We start from the raw sequence: 16,012 nt of genomic DNA, 5'->3' as shown, positions 1-16,012 counted from the left end.
AAAAAGACATGATTGGATACAAAATAACCAGCAAGCAGGTGAGACGGCTGGAGTGTGCATTTGTGTGTGTGTTTGCAAGCCAGTCCTTGGCTGCTTGGAATACCAAATATCAACAGTGTGAAGGTGTGCAGAGAGGGGCAAAGGTTGCTCTGGCTCATCTTCGGGATGGACCAGATGCTTCTGTTATTAGCAGGGTTTGTGTGCATCGAGGAATGCTGCTGTAAATTTTCGTTGTGCGTGCACAATGACAATAAATGCTTATGCTATGCTTATTAGCAAGAGGCACATCTGCAGCTCACAAACTTTTCCTTGACTTCACTGAAGCCATGTCTGAGAAAGGAGAAAGTAACTCGCTGAGGAGGTAACAGATTTCCCTTTCACAATTTCTTGCTAAACAAAAAGGCCATGGGCTGGCACATCTGTTTTTTTGAGGTAAGGAAAAGTGCTTGGATCCTGCCCAGGTCTTCCCTGGGCACTTCTCCCAGCTGCCAAACCATCCAGTGGCGAAGAATCCAGGAAACACCCTTTGCTTGGCTGGCTGCCCACTTTCTCAAACCAGAGCTGGGTTGTAGCTCTCATCAACCTTTACCGCCTCACTTCACCTCTTTTCCCGCTTAGTGACAGCAGGCAGAAATTCACGATGCGCATCCGAAGACAGACACAGAAGAGTTCTGGCGCTCCTCTGATGCACTGAGAAATCCTCCCTCTACTTCCTTCCCCCAAAGAAACGAAATCAGACTACTCGGTTTGCAAACTCTCTTTATTAGAGATTCTCTCCCCCACCCCGCCCGCCACTGGCCCCTTGAAAGGCTTGGTCCACAAATCTAAAAGCATATCCAAATGTTAAGAGAACACGAACGAGTTTCAGGTCCCTCTTGGCCAGTGCCCAGGAAAGTGAGAGTCATCCTTGTTTTAACAGTAGACATTGCAAAACTTAAGTATTTCTATGGACAAGAAGAGTACTGTGTAGGTAACCTGCATGGCTACGCTAGGGTAATAAACCAGAAGAGCCATTTCAAAAGGAATGAGAATGACTCTGGGATATTTGAGTACAAATCGGAAGTAGTGATGGTGAGGATAAATCAGAGATAAGAGAACAAGCTTTTTCCTTTGTAATCTCTTATATTGCAGGCTCCCGTTCTGCAAACAGTTCATCCCCCCGGGGCAATTTTGTGCCTGGTCCACTGAAAGGAACAGACACTTGGTGCATGATTATATCAGACACATAAAGGATTAAACCGGTTTAACTGTCATGGAAACTGCAGTTTTGCGGGGATGCCTGTGACTGTGACTCCCTCACAGAGGAACTGGGGTTCCCAGGGAGAAGAAGAAACAGTGGTACAAAGCTGGTATAAATAGAGATCTCAAGAGTTACTGTAGAAATACCAACAGGGCATGTGTGGAGGTTACAGAAAGACAGCCCACCCCCCGGAATTCTGGCCACGGGGCTGTGTGACAGGGGAGAGTGAGCGCAGTTTCAGTGAAATACGTCCTTGCTGAAATAAACCCGACCATTTTCTTGGTCTTCTTAGTAAAAATAACGTCATGCCATCGCTTTACGACCCACTAAATTTCATGCAACTGAGAAACCAGTAATTCCGTGATGAGAAGAATTTTTCTTCTTTATCCCTCATTGAACTGTTTCCCTCCAAATCCAGCTGATCCGTAGAGGCTGGCGCCCTGAATGCTAACAGCCAACAAGGGGGACGATGAGAAAGGCACTCCCGCACTTTCCAAACACTGACAAGCAGCACACAAATACTGTCTGTACAAGAAACTGCTGGCAAACCAGAAAACAGTTAAGAGCCTGTCGTACCTTCGTACTAAAATAAAGCTAGTTATGGAAGCCACTTCAGGTAGCATTAACAGGATGTCGTATAAAACAGAGAAGCGTCCTCTAGAAAAATGGATATCATACAGTGCAGTTTTGGGTGCAGAAATATACAGAAAAAAAAGCACTCGCACAGGTATAAAAATATACACTTGTCCTCGAACCATGACAACGACATCAACAGATACAAAATGATTCCAGAAAACAGGAACAGGTATACAAAAGGACACATTTGAATCTATAAAATGGTAAAACCAAGTTTTCCTTCAAATGTTCAGCTTCACGCAAACACAAAAAGGGAGGCAGATGGGCTGACACAGAGACGCTCATTCAGGGAGTGCCGGACACATGCTTCCAAGGCATGCAGGGCTGTCATCTGATCCTCCAAGCACACCGCTCGGACACGAGGACAGACGAAGCAAAATGGAAAGGGGGTAGCAGAGCGAGGAGGACCTTGGTAGGAGAGAACAAAATCCTGTGTGACCCAAAAGACAGCCTGCTTTGCATTTCAGTGAGGCCAAGGACTTGTGGGCAGGGCATCTTCCTGTGGTCCTACTTCAGTGATATGCAGGGCACCTAAAAACTCAGGAAGCTGTATCCCAGCCCAATGGACCATCTTGCACATCTGGTTCTTCCTCTGGTACTGACTACTTCAAGCTTGTGATAGCTCCAGCCTCTTGCCTGGTCTACCAGGGGATCCATGGAGAATCATATTCAGTACAAAAAGTGCAGCCCAGAAGACAGACATTCCTCCTTCAGTAAAACCGGCCTTAAACGACGCACTCTGCATCCATCTCGGTTTCAACTTGGTAATATACTCAAAGTCAGGGACCCGTGGTGGGCAGAAAGGGATCTTGAAGGTCAGCTCACAGAACTGAAGGTGCCTGCGGAGAACATGTTGGCCACAAGAGAAGTCTGTGGGCCTCAGCAAACACTTCCAAGCACATTCTACTAGAGGAAAACAAATCAGATGATGCAGGCATAGGAGAAAGGAGCCGAGGGAATTGCTGATGGTTTTAATCCAGAGATCAGGAAGGACAGGAGTCTAGTGAGTCTCTTTCGGGGGTGGTTTTGCACAGTGACCCCTCTTGTGCCATTAACCCGGTGTCGAGGTCCACATGAAACTGAAGCCACTAGTGCAGAGTTCCAACTCCAGTTCCACATGGGTCTCACCACAAGACTCTTGGGTTTCCGGTGCTGATAGAACCAAAGTTGGCTTCGCTGCTGGAAGAGGAATGCTAAGTTGGCGAGTGCTTCTGGTGTGACGAATGCAGCTGCAACAGCTCAATCTAGCTCAGGCTGGTGCAGTTTTATTCATAAGGGCAAGGTTCCTTGTAATACTGTATGCCGCCAATGAAAGCGATCTGGATTATTGAGAACGGCAGGAACAAGAAGCCGGGAGAAACATGGTGTTAAGGCCCACACAGATGGAATAAAAAGAGGTGGTTCGTTCCCAACAGCATAGGATTTTTGAACGTCACAACGTTTGGCCACAGAACTCAAGTGCCAGGTGTCCTCGCGCACGGAGGAACATAATACCCGTCATTTCGCAGAGAAGTCCATCTCTTTCTTTTGGCAGCTGGCATCAGATGCATCCCAGTTCGCACCCTTTTTGGTCAGTACCTGGTGAGTGCCCCAGCCAGTGGTAGAGCTTCCTAGTCAAAGGCGTTGCAGGGATCCAATCAGTTCTCCCCGTGGTCCTCCTCCACCCAGGCTACAATCTTCCCCTCCCACCCAGGGATGATGTCATCATCGTGGAAAACCTACAAGAAAAGAAGAAGAACATCAAGGACATCTGGGTATCAGATATGGCACAGAAGTGTGGGGCCATGTGCTCTTCTACCTGCAGCCTGCTGGGTGACCTTGGGCCAGTCACAGTTCTCTCCAGATTCTCTCAGCCCCACCTGCCTCACAAGGTGTCTGTTGTGGGGATTTCCAGAGTCTTGCCCCTTCCTAGCATGGTATAGTGGCTGAGAGCAGTTGGCTAGAATCTAGAGCCCTGGACTTCATTCCCCATTCCTCCACATGAGCGGAAGCACCTGGATCTGGGTGAACTGGACGCAGGCTCTCACCTCCACGAGTAGCCTGCTGGGCTTGCATCCTGGCTAGGGTCCCAGTTCCCTTCTTTGAACTCCTCTCCCAAAGCCCCACTCTGAAGGTCTTACAAGGTGTCTGTTGTGGGGAGAGGAAGGGAAATAAATTTTTAAGCCGCTTGAAACTCCTTAGGGGAGATAAATGCGGGGGATAAAAATTAGCTCTTCTTGTCTTGAATCGGCTAGGTGCCAGGTCTCAAGTCTACTAGGAATCCCTTCTCCCTCATCCTCTGAAATATGAGCAAGCCACTTGCCATTAGTCAGTGGTGAGAGGCACTCTGCACCTGCTCAGAGGCAATGGTCTCCCATTGCATTTCAACCCTCTGTTGCCTGTGACTTGATGGCACTTGAAGGCGATTTGAATTTTAAATAGTCTTCAGTAATTTTAAATGGGTTTTATGACTTTTAATAAGTTCTATGAATTTTGATAGGTTTTAATAGGTTTTATGTATTATAGTTATTTTTATATGGTAATTGTTTTTAGGTTTATATTATGACTTTTATTTTATGCTGTAACCTGCCCAGAGACCTTCTAATATAGGGTGAGCTAAAATACATATAAATAATAAATAACATAATATATACACATATACACACACACACACACACATAGAAGCACACGGGACTTTGTGCCCAGTGGCCCTATATGTAAAACAAAGCTAGAAGGGAATCCCAGTCAGAGAGTGCTCCTACCTCCTCTTTGACAGTGCCGAATTCCGGATCCAAGGCCTTGAAATGGTACCGGTGTGTTCCTTCCCGATCGATAGCTGTTTTAAAGTCCCTCAGAGTCACATCACCTAACCTGTTCACACAAGAACAGAAAGGAGGTCAGTCGCCTCTGCTGGGCCCTTGCAGCACGGATCCGGGCCCTGGCCTCTTGGGGCCTGCTGGAACATGGCCTGCTGGGAGAGAACGTCCCCGAGCAGCAGCCAAAATCCCACCCAGTTCCCACTGCAAGGACACCAGGCAGGGCTGCTGGCCTCACCTCTTTGGTATGTTGACCATGAAAGGCGTGAGGGAGCGATCCGTGAAGTAGAGCACTTTGGTGCAGGCGCTGCTGCCCATCGCTGGGGTGCTGTGAGAATGAGGCAGTTCTGCGAAGAAAGGAAGCCGGGCAGCTGTGAGAAGACAGGACAGGCCGCCCACTGTGTGGGGAAAGCGCAGGGGCAGCACAGGCTTTGAATGCAGGAAACACACACACACACCCCAATTCAATCCCTCCTATGATTAAAAAATTAGTGTGCTTATAGAACTTGTTGGGATATGGTAAAAGAGTTTCTGTGGGGATACAGAGAAAAAAATCAGGGAGACGGAGCATGACAAAAGGTGCTTCTTAATTTATTGTCGAAGGCTTTCACGGCCGGAATCACTTGGGTGCTGTGTGGTTTCCGGGCTGTATGGCCGTGTTCTAGCAGCATTCTCTCCTGACGTTTCGCCTGCATCTGTGGCTGGCATCTTCAGAGGATCTGGGGTGGGGGGGGGGGGGGGTGGGGGGGGGGGGGGGTGGGGGGGGGGGGGGGTGGGGGGGGGGGGGGGTGGGGGGGGGGGGGGGTGGGGGGGGGGGGGGGTGGGGGGGGGGGGGGGTGGGGGGGGGGGGGGGTGGGGGGGGGGGGGGGTGGGGGGGGGGGGGGGTGGGGGGGGGGGGGGGTGGGGGGGGGGGGGGGTGGGGGGGGGGGGGGGGGGGGGGGGGGGGGGGTGGGGGGGGGTGGGGGTGGGGGGGGGGGGGGGTGGGGGGGGGGGGGGGTGGTGGGGGGGGGGGTGGGGGGTGGGGGGGGGGGGGGGGGGGGGGGGTGGGGGGGGGGGGGGGGGGGGGGGGGGGGGCGTGGGGGGGGGGGGGGCCGGGGGGGGGGGGGGGTGGGGGTTGGGACTCAGCCATGAGCCAGACCCAGCGCCCTCCTGGTTTGGCAGCGGAGATAGTAGATGTTTACCAAATGAGATAGTAGATGTCTACCAGCTTGATAGTAGTTGATAGTCTACCAGCGGAGATAGCAGATGTCTACCAGCTTGAACTATCCAGTCTGGGCCAGGCTCTTCATGACCGGGGAGCTAAGTTGGATCAGCCAGAGTCAGTTCTTGAGCAGAAGACCACCAAGGAAGACCAGGGTTGCTATGCGGAAGAAGGCAAGAGCAAACCACCTCTGCCCACCTCTTGCCTGGAATGCCCCAAGAACGGGGGTACCACGAGTTGGTCTCGACTCAATGGCCCCTTCTTGTCACCCAGCAGCTTAGTTCTACCTGTTGTGTGCAATCAGGAGTTGGTGCTGGAACAGCTGAATAAGCCTCCCGTGCAAGACAAGCCAAGAAACTCTGCCCCCACCCCACCCCCTCTGCCAGTTGCTGAAGCCCCGCCCACCTCCTCGGCATCCTTCTTCATACACTGGGCCAAGAGGGCTTCTTTGTGCTCCAGCTCCCGTTCCAAATCTGCCTGTGGAGGGAAGAAGCAGGTCAGCGGGCGGAAGGGACGAGAAGGCTGGGATGGGGGCAGGTCCTGGGGGGGGGGGGTCAGGGGTGGCGTACCTGCTGGTAGCTGGCCTCGGAGAGCTGCCGCAACATCTCATCCATCTTGGCTTGGTGCTGGTGCAAGTGGCGATCCTTCTGGGCCAGCTCTTTCTGCAACACATGGTGAGCGGGGGACTTCAGCGAGGGAGGGGGGGCTCTCCCTCGATGGGAGCAGAGATGGGAATGGCTATCAGCACAGCCTGTACAGCTGCGGCTTTTTCGGAAAGGCCAACCAGGCCCCACTCCCAGGGTGCTGGGCTGCTGGGGCACCACAGGGACACAACTCAGCCTCTGGTTCAGGAGTGAACTTAGCACAAGAGGCAAAGCTATAGAGGCACTGGAACTGGATCGGGCAATGGGGATGGGAGGTTCCTACAAGCGCAATGACCACACAGCCCCTCCCCAGCCCCATAGAGGCAGGAAGGCTCCCTTACTTTGTATTCTGCCAGCAGTCGATTCCTCTCTTCCACCTTCCTCTGCAGATCAGCCTATGGGAGCACAAGGCACCATTTCAGGTGGGCGCATCTCGGGCACTCCTCGCCAGTCACTGGCACAAGCCCCACATTCAGCAAGACCCAAAGCACAGCATGAGCTCCACGGGTGCCCTGCCTGTTGTCCTGGCCCTCCCAAGCCTATGCAGCCTCTTGTGACCTGAACAGGCAGCAGGTCAACAGGCACGGCTCTGGTCCAGCTCTGCTCAATATACAGCTAGGCAGAGCCAACCCTAATCAGTAACTGGATGGGACAACACCAAGGAAGTCCAGGTTGCAAAGGCAGGCAATGGCAAACCACCTCTTGCCCTGCAAACCCCATGGGATCACCACCAGTTGACTGTGACTTGATGGCACTTTCCACGCATACATAAGAAGGACCTGCTCACATGCTGGCTGTGTAGCTCTTCTTTGTCCATGTTGGCTCTCAGCAACTCTTGCTTGAGCTGGAGAATCAGAGCATCCTGCTGAGCTACGCGCTGCTGCAAGGCATCCTGGGAAAATAAATGCACCCTCTTAAAAAAGGCACTCCAGAAAGTGTGAGCCACATAGAGGCAGAGGGGAGGGTGAGGTCGTAGCTAGCAGAGAGAAGGACTTGCAGGTAACAACCCAGCCTCACCAACACCACTGAGCTGAACTATTTTGACAGCACCTCCAAAGGGTCTCTCTGCCAGCGGATGGTCAGGGGGTAAAGCTGAGTCCTCAGAGGGCTCTGCAGGCAAGGGCTCACATGATCCCACGTAAAAATCTAGCAGGAGAGGCAGAAGGCTAGGCCAGGGACCTTTTCTGTGACCATGAGCCTTCCACGTGCAGAAAATATTAATTGTGCGGGGGAGCGGGCAGTTGTGTGAGCCTTCAGCTATAGTTTGAAGTGGTACAGTCCAGGCACAGGAAAGGGTTGTGAGGGAACTGTGACTACGTAAGGTCACCCAGCAGGTTTCATGAGTAGGAGCGGGGAAACAAATCCAGTTGACTCTAGGTAAGAGTCTACCACTCAAGTGGGAGCGTGGGGAATCAAACCCGGTTCTCCCGATTAGAGTCCCTTGGCCACAAATTCTCAGCACAGGTCAGGATCACATCATGGAGGAGTGATGGGGAGCAACTACTTTTTCCAAAGAAAAGCCACTAAATAAATGCATATGTTATTTGAAGAATGATGTCAAGAGGACAGCTGAGGGGTGGGAGGGAGGGGAATGGACGTTGACGGCTGGTTATATTGACTTGCATAGTGAAAACAAACAGGGTTTTTTAACTGAGGGCCAAGCAACAGGGATTGATCCAGTTCTGCTTTGCCCCTTAGAAAGTGAAGCCCAGCACGAAGGCCGTTTCCTCCGTCATTTTGCTGCTTGCAGAAACCCACGTAAGCCTGGTCAGACTCGTAAAGCAGCATTTGCACATTCAGCACAAATGCAAATGCTACTCAAATCATTCTTTGTGATCTCCCAACCCCCATGGACTTGTCATGTTTTTAATTGGCCCCTGGACAACTTCGCTCTCTGGAAGTCGCGAGCATCTGTATGCAGGTGAAACATTTTGTGCGCCTTGCACAATGTTGGAATCAGCTCTGGGCTGGATCCGGAAGCAGGGGTCCAAAGTTTATAATTCCCAGGTCACTACTTTTAATAACCCTCCCCTTCTAAAGAGGAGCATGCAGCTCATAATGCTGCCCTGTTTCTTTAAGACCATGTTTCCACAAAGTGAAGTCAAAGTGGACATTACTCCAAAAGTTGCTAGAATGCACTTTTCCCAGTGAAGTTGTAGAGGTCGATTTCTAAAGGTGTGTCTCTCCTGTTCCCAGTGTGCTCTGGGAGCACCGTACAGACTTCCAGGAGAGGGTAAGAAGACACTATGGGGTCCCCCTGTTTCCTCACCTTCATTCCCTGTAAATTTCTGGCTTCTTGCTTGTGCTTCTGCAATTCCTTCTGCAAATTCGACAGAGTTAATGTTACAATGGCCTCTCCACGGTGTGATCTCCCAATCAGCCTGATTTCTTTCAGCCCTCCACGTTTCTGCCCCCCCCCCCAACATAAAATAAGCCTCTTTTTCCTGAAAAATCAGAACAAAATTGGGGAGTAGGAAATATTTTAATGAGCCTGAAGGAACCACAAAGGAGAAATCAGTTCCTGCATTAAGCCTCTTTCCCCCACCGCCAGCCCCATGGGTATCCGCTGTTCCCTTAAGCGCTCAACATTAAATGGTAAATGCGAAAGCCGTCAGTCCCTTGAAATCGCCCTTTCAGTCGAGTGCTGAGAACGCAGCTTTCGGCGACGGTCCTGGGCTCCCAGCCAACCCCCAGAGCAGGCCCCAGATGGAACAAACGTGACAGGGCTGGCTTTTCCCACCGCTACTTTTATCTGCCCAATGAACACGTTCACATCCAGACATGGGCAGAAACCTCATCTGCCACGCCAGAGAGTTTCCCAAATAGAGCACCACGTTTCAGACTAATACTGAACAGGGGTTTGGAGACTGGGGCCTTATATCCTTCTGTGGCAGAAGAAGGAAGTGATATCGTGACAGGGTGGAGGAGAAGGGATACAGAAAAGCTGAAGAATACAATAATCAACGTAGAATGCAAAGATTGCAGCGGGACCAAGTGGAAATTTCTATCCTCGTCAAGCACAAAAATCTAATAAAGTATGGACAGTTTCTGCTTGACATTTAGAGATCAGCATCAAGCACTGCCCTGCCTTCCCCTGGATGGCCCAGGCTGCATCCCCCTCCAATTGCACCCCCTAGTGGTCCTCACCTTTACAATGCTGCTGCCCCTCCAGATGCTGAGAATTTTCTAACTTTTTAAGCCCCAAAGAGAGCTCTCTTTCTGACCCCTTGAGCTCCTGATTCTCTTACCTTGAGCTCCTGATTCTCTTCCATGCTCTGGTCCAGTTGGCTCCGGATTATAATCTGAGTGCAAAAAGTTGCCATTACTGATAGGCGCCTGTGCAGTTTTCCAAATGCCGACAGGCAGTTTTTCCAAATGCCGACGGGCATTCTCACTCACCAACTGCTCTTCGGGGCAGGCCGTCGGCTCACAAAGGGCAAACAATCTCTCTTGCTCGTCCTCAGGTAGCGATCCATTGAGCAGTAAGGCCTGGCAAAAGAAGAAAGGGAGAGGCCCCATCAGGTGCCTCCTTGGAAATGCTCCAGGGAGGAATTCAACCTTGCCTTCAGAAGATCGGAGGGAAGGTAGGTCTGTGCCCATTCCAACAACTGGCATTCAGATGGGGGCAAAAAACTGAGTGCCAGCCCTAGACATAGAGGTGGAGCAAGGGGAAACTGCACCCAGGGTGGTCGCGCACCTTGTGCCCCTGCTGTGGCACCGCCCGCCCCCGCCACGGCCTGGCCATGCCTTCACCGGGGCATCACACCCTCCCCTGCCCTGTGGGAGCTACGCCACTGCCTAGACAAACTGGATTTGAGTCCCACAGCACCTTAGATTGGAGAGGGGAGACGGCACGAGCATTCAAAAGTCAACGCTCCCACTGTCAGCTAAGTCAAAAGCTAATACCCCGAAAATCTTGCTGGTCTCGAAGATCCTCCTGGATTCAAATCTAGTCCTTCTACTGCTGACCGACACAGCTACCCTTTGGAACTATCCTTAGATGACATCTTAAAAAATGAAAGGCCAGGCAAGGGGCTGCTCCTTCAGCTGAGGCCCTTCTGGGAACAAAGTCTGACAAGCATCCAGGAAGGAACAACCAATTTAGAACAGTTATTGCTTGGGAAAACTAGCTTGGCAGAAGGCAGAGGGCTCTGAGACGGCGAGGCTGCAGAGGCTGATGGGAATGATGCCTTTCCTAAGCATGAGCTAGGAACTGGACATGGAAGTCCAAAGGATGGCGGGCACAGATATTGGGGTTGGGTGTCATCAATATGTATATGACAATCAGCTCTATATTTCGTGGTCTAACTGAAATCCTGAAAGAACACAGTTCAGCTCCATTCTGCTGTGTAGGGAGAGGAAATACCTTGCAAAATGCAAAAAGAAAAAGAAGAGTTTGGATTTATACCCCATTTTTCTCAATTCCAAGGAGTCTCAAAGTGGTTTACAACCACCTTCCCTTCCTCTCCCCTCCCCACAATGGACACTATGTGAGAGAATTCAGAGAGAACTTTGATTGGCCCAAGGTCACCTAGCAAGCTTCAGATGCAGGAGTGGGGAAAGAAACCTGGTTCACCAGATAAGAAATCTCCACTCATGTGGAGTACTGGGGAATCAAAGCTGCTCTTAACCACTATAAGAACATAAGAACATAAGAACAAGCCAGCTGGATCAGACCAAAGTCCATCTAGTCCAGCTCTCTGCTACTCGCAGTGGCCCACCAGATGCCTTGGGGAGCTCACAGGCAGGATGTGAACGCAATGGCCTTCTGCGGCTGTTGCTCCCGATCACCTGGTCTGTTAAGGCATTTGCAACCTCAGATCAAGGAGGATCAAGATTGGTAGCCATAAATCGACTTCTCCTCCATAAATCTGTCCAAGCCCCTTTTAAAGCTATCCAGGTTAGTGGTCATCACCACCTCCTGTGGCAGCATATTCCAAACACCAATCACACGTTGCGTGAAGAAGTGTTTCCTTTTATTAGTCCTAATTCTTCCCCCCAGCATTTTCAATGAATGCCCCCTGGTTCTAGTATTGTGAGAAAGAGAGAAAAAATTCTCTCTGTCAACATTTTCTACCCCATGCATAATTTTGTAGACTTCAATCATATCCCCCCTCAGCCGCCTCCTCTCCAAACTAAAGAGTCCCAAACGCTGCAGCCTCTCCTCATAGGGAAGGTGCTCCAGTCCCTCAGTCATCCTTGTTGCCCTTCTCTGCACTTTTTCTATCTCCTCAATATCCTTTTTGAGATGCAGCGACCAGAACTGGACACAGTACTCCAAGTGCGGTCGCACCACTGCTTTATATAAGGGCATGACAATCTTTGCAGTTTTATTATCAATTCCTTTTCTAATGATCCCCAGCATAGAGTTTGCCTTTTTTACAGCTGCCATGCATTGAGTTGACATTCCCATGGAACTATCAACTAAGACACCTAAATCCCTTTCCTGGTCTGTGAGTGATAGCACTGACCCCTGTAGCGTGTATGTGAAGTTTGGATTTTTTGCCCCTATGTGCATCACTTTACTATAGCACACTGGCTCTCAAAAAAAAAAAAACCCTTGCAAAAGAAAGGGAATACATATATGCAACCCGAGTCACAAGGCCTCCTCCAATTTTGTCCCAAAGGACATGCAGTCTGGAGGAAGTGGAAGCAGCAACTCATGCTGCTTTTCTAGCAGACCCAGGTGGCCTCTGAAGAGCAAAACGGACTATTCAAATCCAGTTTCTTGGGCAGTGGGATCAGCTGCCTCCCCTTTTCTCCTGGCAGATAAGGGGGCAATAATGCCAGGCAGGTGCCAGTCGCAGTGCCAGCTGCCTCTCTTGTCTCCCAGGACAGTCACATTCTCCCCAAGGGTACACTGTGCCATCTAATTCTTCTGGGTCACCCAGCAGTTGTGTGTCTCTTGTGTGCCTCCTGCTCAGTGATGGTTGTAAATGCACTCTTCTCTGCCTGCCCCGATTGGAGCCGCCTGCACACAATGCGGCCTTTGTTCATTCCTACATAAATATTTACCATTCAAAACCAGTGTGGTTCCCAGGACAGAAAGACCCTTGCTCTTGAAAGAATCCAGATTCTCTGCTCCGGAGAGCAGCAGAGTGTCTGCTCTCTGAGCAGAATGGCCCAGAAGCAGAAGAGGGTGGGTCACAAAGGGGACAGAGGTGAAGCCCTGTGGCTTTGCTGCCAAACTATCCATGCTGTAAGAAAAAGCCAAAACTGTGCTGTTCAGACCAGGCTTTGTAGAACCAAAGGGACTCAGTCATTTATGGTCTGGGATGACTATTCAAATAACTCACAGGATTTTGATCTGTTGTTGATCGGATGTCGATATCACTAACAATGCTGGGTGGGCAGTGATGGGTTTCTAATAATTTAACAACCAGGTAATGGGGCCTTGCTGGCGCCGCTCTGAAAGCCCCCTTGCTCCCCTGGGAGAGGGGTGACGGGGCTTTTAGTGCCTCAGAAGAGCTGGGTGGCAAGGGGCCCAGCTGCTCCGGGGCTCTGAAAGCCGCTTTTAACAACTGGTTTGCCCAACTCAACAAAAAATTAAGTACCGGTTCTACCAAACCGGTGCATACCGGCTGAATCCCACCACTGGTTGGCCTTCTTTTAGTGCACTTTCGCACATATTTGTTATACACAGTACAAGCATTTTCACCCAAGTTCATCCTTCTGCTATGAGACGTTGCACTTCTGTACCACTTGCCATTTTTTACCTGGGAAGAAACAGTCCTTCCCCCGCCTCAAATAGCCCATCGTTCAGTGCAATGTAGTCACAGAACTATCATGAACTCCAACGGAAATCCCTTCCCTTCTCCTGCTACACACCAGAGCACGCAGTGAATATTTTTATTTTGCCACTGTTTGAACATCGTCTAGTGCTGATGTGCTTCCCCAGTGTGTTCCTTCAGCAGTGCAACGTTTCTTCAGCCCAAACTGGATGGTACAGAGCGGCTTCCACCCACTTCAAAGGGAGAAACAGCCACATCCCCTTCTTGGAAAAGAAGGAGAAGAAGAAGGAGCAGAAAAGTTTGGATTTATAACTCGCCTTTCTGTCCTGTACGGAGACTTAAGGCAACTTACAAACTCCTTTCCTCTCCAACAGAAACCTTGTTAGATAGGTGGGGCTGAGAGAGTTCTAAACAAACTGTAACCAGCCCAAAGTTATGCAGCAGGAGTTTAGGAGTGGAGAAACAAATCTGGTTCACCAGATAAGCCTCTGCCACTCATGCTGAGGAGTGGGGAATCAAACCCGGTTCTCCAAATTAGAGTCCACATGCTCTTAACCACTACACCATGCTGGCTCTCAGAGCCAGGGGTGAAGCCTGCCTGTTCAGAATTCCACACCACCACCTTGCTATCAAGGTCAGTTAATTAACAAGTCCTTGCTGAATGCACAACAGGGAGCTCCTACCTGTAGTCCTGAAATCATCTTCTTTGCTTCTTCCATCTCCTTTTCTAAGTGATCTTGCTGCTCCAGCAGTTGCTCCTCCCACGAAGCCTCCAAGCTTGCTGCAGGACAGCATGCCTGCCACTCCAGGGGAAAGGGACAGCCCGCTTCTTCTGCAAGAAGAACCACATCATAGTTGCAAGGAGAACAGAACTGTTGTAGATGGACCTAGCTCCCTTTGAAAGGATCAGGCCAAAAGAAAGGAAAACCCACCATTATTTTCTAATGTTTCATTTCTACTGTTGTACTCTAGCGCTGGCAGGAAGGGCACGCCATAATATCTTAAGAAGAACCCCGCTAGATCAGATCAAAGGCCCGTCAAGTCTAGCATTCTGTTTGCACACCGGCCGACCATCTGCCTCTATGGGGCCTACAAGCAGGAAGACTATGGCCGTTTCCCCACTTTGGTCGTTTCCCCTTTGCTACGCGCTACTCTCAGCGTGCGTCATTTCTGGCGCGCACCCGGGCTTCCCCACGAAGCGCAGGGTCATCAAAAGGTGCCATTTTGAAGAGCGCCAGGAATGACGCACGTGGAGGGGGCGCGAGACCGGCAGCTTCGAGGCAGCTGCGTTGTCGCTGCCCCTGTAGTGGGGAGTGCAGCGGGACCCCGTGCTATTTGGGGAGAGTAGCGCGCAGCAGAAGGTAAGTGGGGAAAGGCCCTATAGCAGCATCCTCCCGCCTGTGCTCCCCAGCAACTGATTCAAGGAGGCGTTCTGTCTCTGGTACTGGAGGAAGTAAATATTCTCCATGAATTTGTCCATTCCCTTTTAAAGCCTTTCAAGCAACCACATTCTGACTCACACGTCTTTCTCTTGAGGGTGCCTGCAGTTGCAAGTGCTCTCTTCTGCCGTCCAACAAGCAAAACCTCTCCCAGTGAAAGTTTGCAGGGCTGTACCCAATTACACACAAACCGATTCAAGTCCAGAAGACAGGGCCACGTCAAAAGATACAGCTTCCCCAGTCAGTCACAGTCACAGTCACAAGCGCTTCCTCCCACATGGCCCTGAGCCACTCTGACCCCAGTGTTTGGTCAGCCTCTCTCCAGCGACCAGTTCCCTATCAGAGAGCCCACCGCACGGGAGACTGGAGGAAGCAAAGCCACTTGGACCAGCTCAGTGCCTGGGATCCTTTCCTTCAGCCATCCAATTCCCCTCAAATTCCACGGGGGAAGAGAACATGGGACAGGAATGCCAAACAAATTCTCCGTCCATCTAACGCAGATGGCGCAGTGGCTCTCAGTCACCGAGCAGAAGGATTTTTTAAAAAACAAAAACAATCAGCCCTGGAAACCGCCTTTTCCCAGGCCTCGTTCCAGCTTCTGGGCATTATAAATTCAGACTCGCGCAGACTGGGGATTTCAGGCTTTTGTTTTGAGGGGTTCCCCTGCCCTGGCTCAATGCAAGGACAAAGCGCCCTGCCCTGCGCTGTGAATAATAAAAAGGAACATCTCTGGGACCTTCTCCCTTTACAAATAAGAGACTGCTTAGAGTTGGGTCCCCGTCACTTGATCCGTGCGATTGAAACGCATCTATCAATTAAACTCTAAGCCCGCCTCATCCGTATGAGGTAAGAGACAGGGCAATGCTGAAGTCTCTCTCTTACTTAGGGAATCTGCCAAACAACTGCCGACCACACTTTTATCTTTTTGCTGAAAAGGGCACAGATGGGGAAACAACCACGTCACGGCAACAGCACAAGCTCAGGGCAGGAGTTTGCAAGCGAACACATTACTCCTGCACCAAGCTAGAAAGAAGCTGAAGAGGCAGAGACAACGGCCCTTTCTTGGGACCATCCACCTGACGTCATGCTCATTTCGAGCACAAATCACGGGTCTTCCAGGGTTTACCCCTCCGTGAGATCAAAGGGAAACCTTCTATCTGGCCCAAAGGAGGAACTGTGTGTACTGGACATCCATGTGGCCGTTCCAGCTGCAGCCACTATGGGTGGGACTAAGCTCCCCCTTCCCAATGGCAGCATTCAATAATTTCTGGGTTTAAACTATGGCTTTTTAAAGGCATTTTTATGATTGTTGATTTCTTTATAAGG

The 16,012-nt window shown here is 50.8% G+C and overlaps 1 protein-coding gene across 1 annotated transcript in view; it reads right to left on the bottom strand.

Moving 5' to 3' along the window:
* Window positions 1–742: 742 nt before the first annotated feature.
* Window positions 743–16,012, bottom strand: part of DIXDC1 (DIX domain containing 1) — a 42,707-nt gene continuing 27,437 nt past the window's right edge. The window contains exons 7-17 of the mRNA XM_048513152.1: window positions 13,931–14,079; window positions 9,916–10,005; window positions 9,765–9,818; window positions 8,786–8,836; window positions 7,304–7,408; window positions 6,858–6,911; window positions 6,442–6,534; window positions 6,263–6,349; window positions 4,910–5,145; window positions 4,618–4,726; window positions 743–3,594 (exon numbers count right to left, since the gene is read on the bottom strand). Coding sequence (XP_048369109.1) covers window positions 3,514–3,594; window positions 4,618–4,726; window positions 4,910–5,145; window positions 6,263–6,349; window positions 6,442–6,534; window positions 6,858–6,911; window positions 7,304–7,408; window positions 8,786–8,836; window positions 9,765–9,818; window positions 9,916–10,005; window positions 13,931–14,079 — 1,109 coding nt within the window. The 3' untranslated portion in view covers window positions 743–3,513. The remainder of the gene's footprint in view (window positions 3,595–4,617; window positions 4,727–4,909; window positions 5,146–6,262; window positions 6,350–6,441; window positions 6,535–6,857; window positions 6,912–7,303; window positions 7,409–8,785; window positions 8,837–9,764; window positions 9,819–9,915; window positions 10,006–13,930; window positions 14,080–16,012) is intronic.

Source organism: Sphaerodactylus townsendi, linkage group LG12 (genome assembly GCF_021028975.2).
Source record: "Sphaerodactylus townsendi isolate TG3544 linkage group LG12, MPM_Stown_v2.3, whole genome shotgun sequence".
NCBI classification, from domain to species: Eukaryota; Metazoa; Chordata; class Lepidosauria; order Squamata; family Sphaerodactylidae; genus Sphaerodactylus; species Sphaerodactylus townsendi.
The sequence above is the reverse complement of the archived record's forward strand: the minus strand, read 5'-3'. Positions and strand labels throughout refer to the sequence as shown.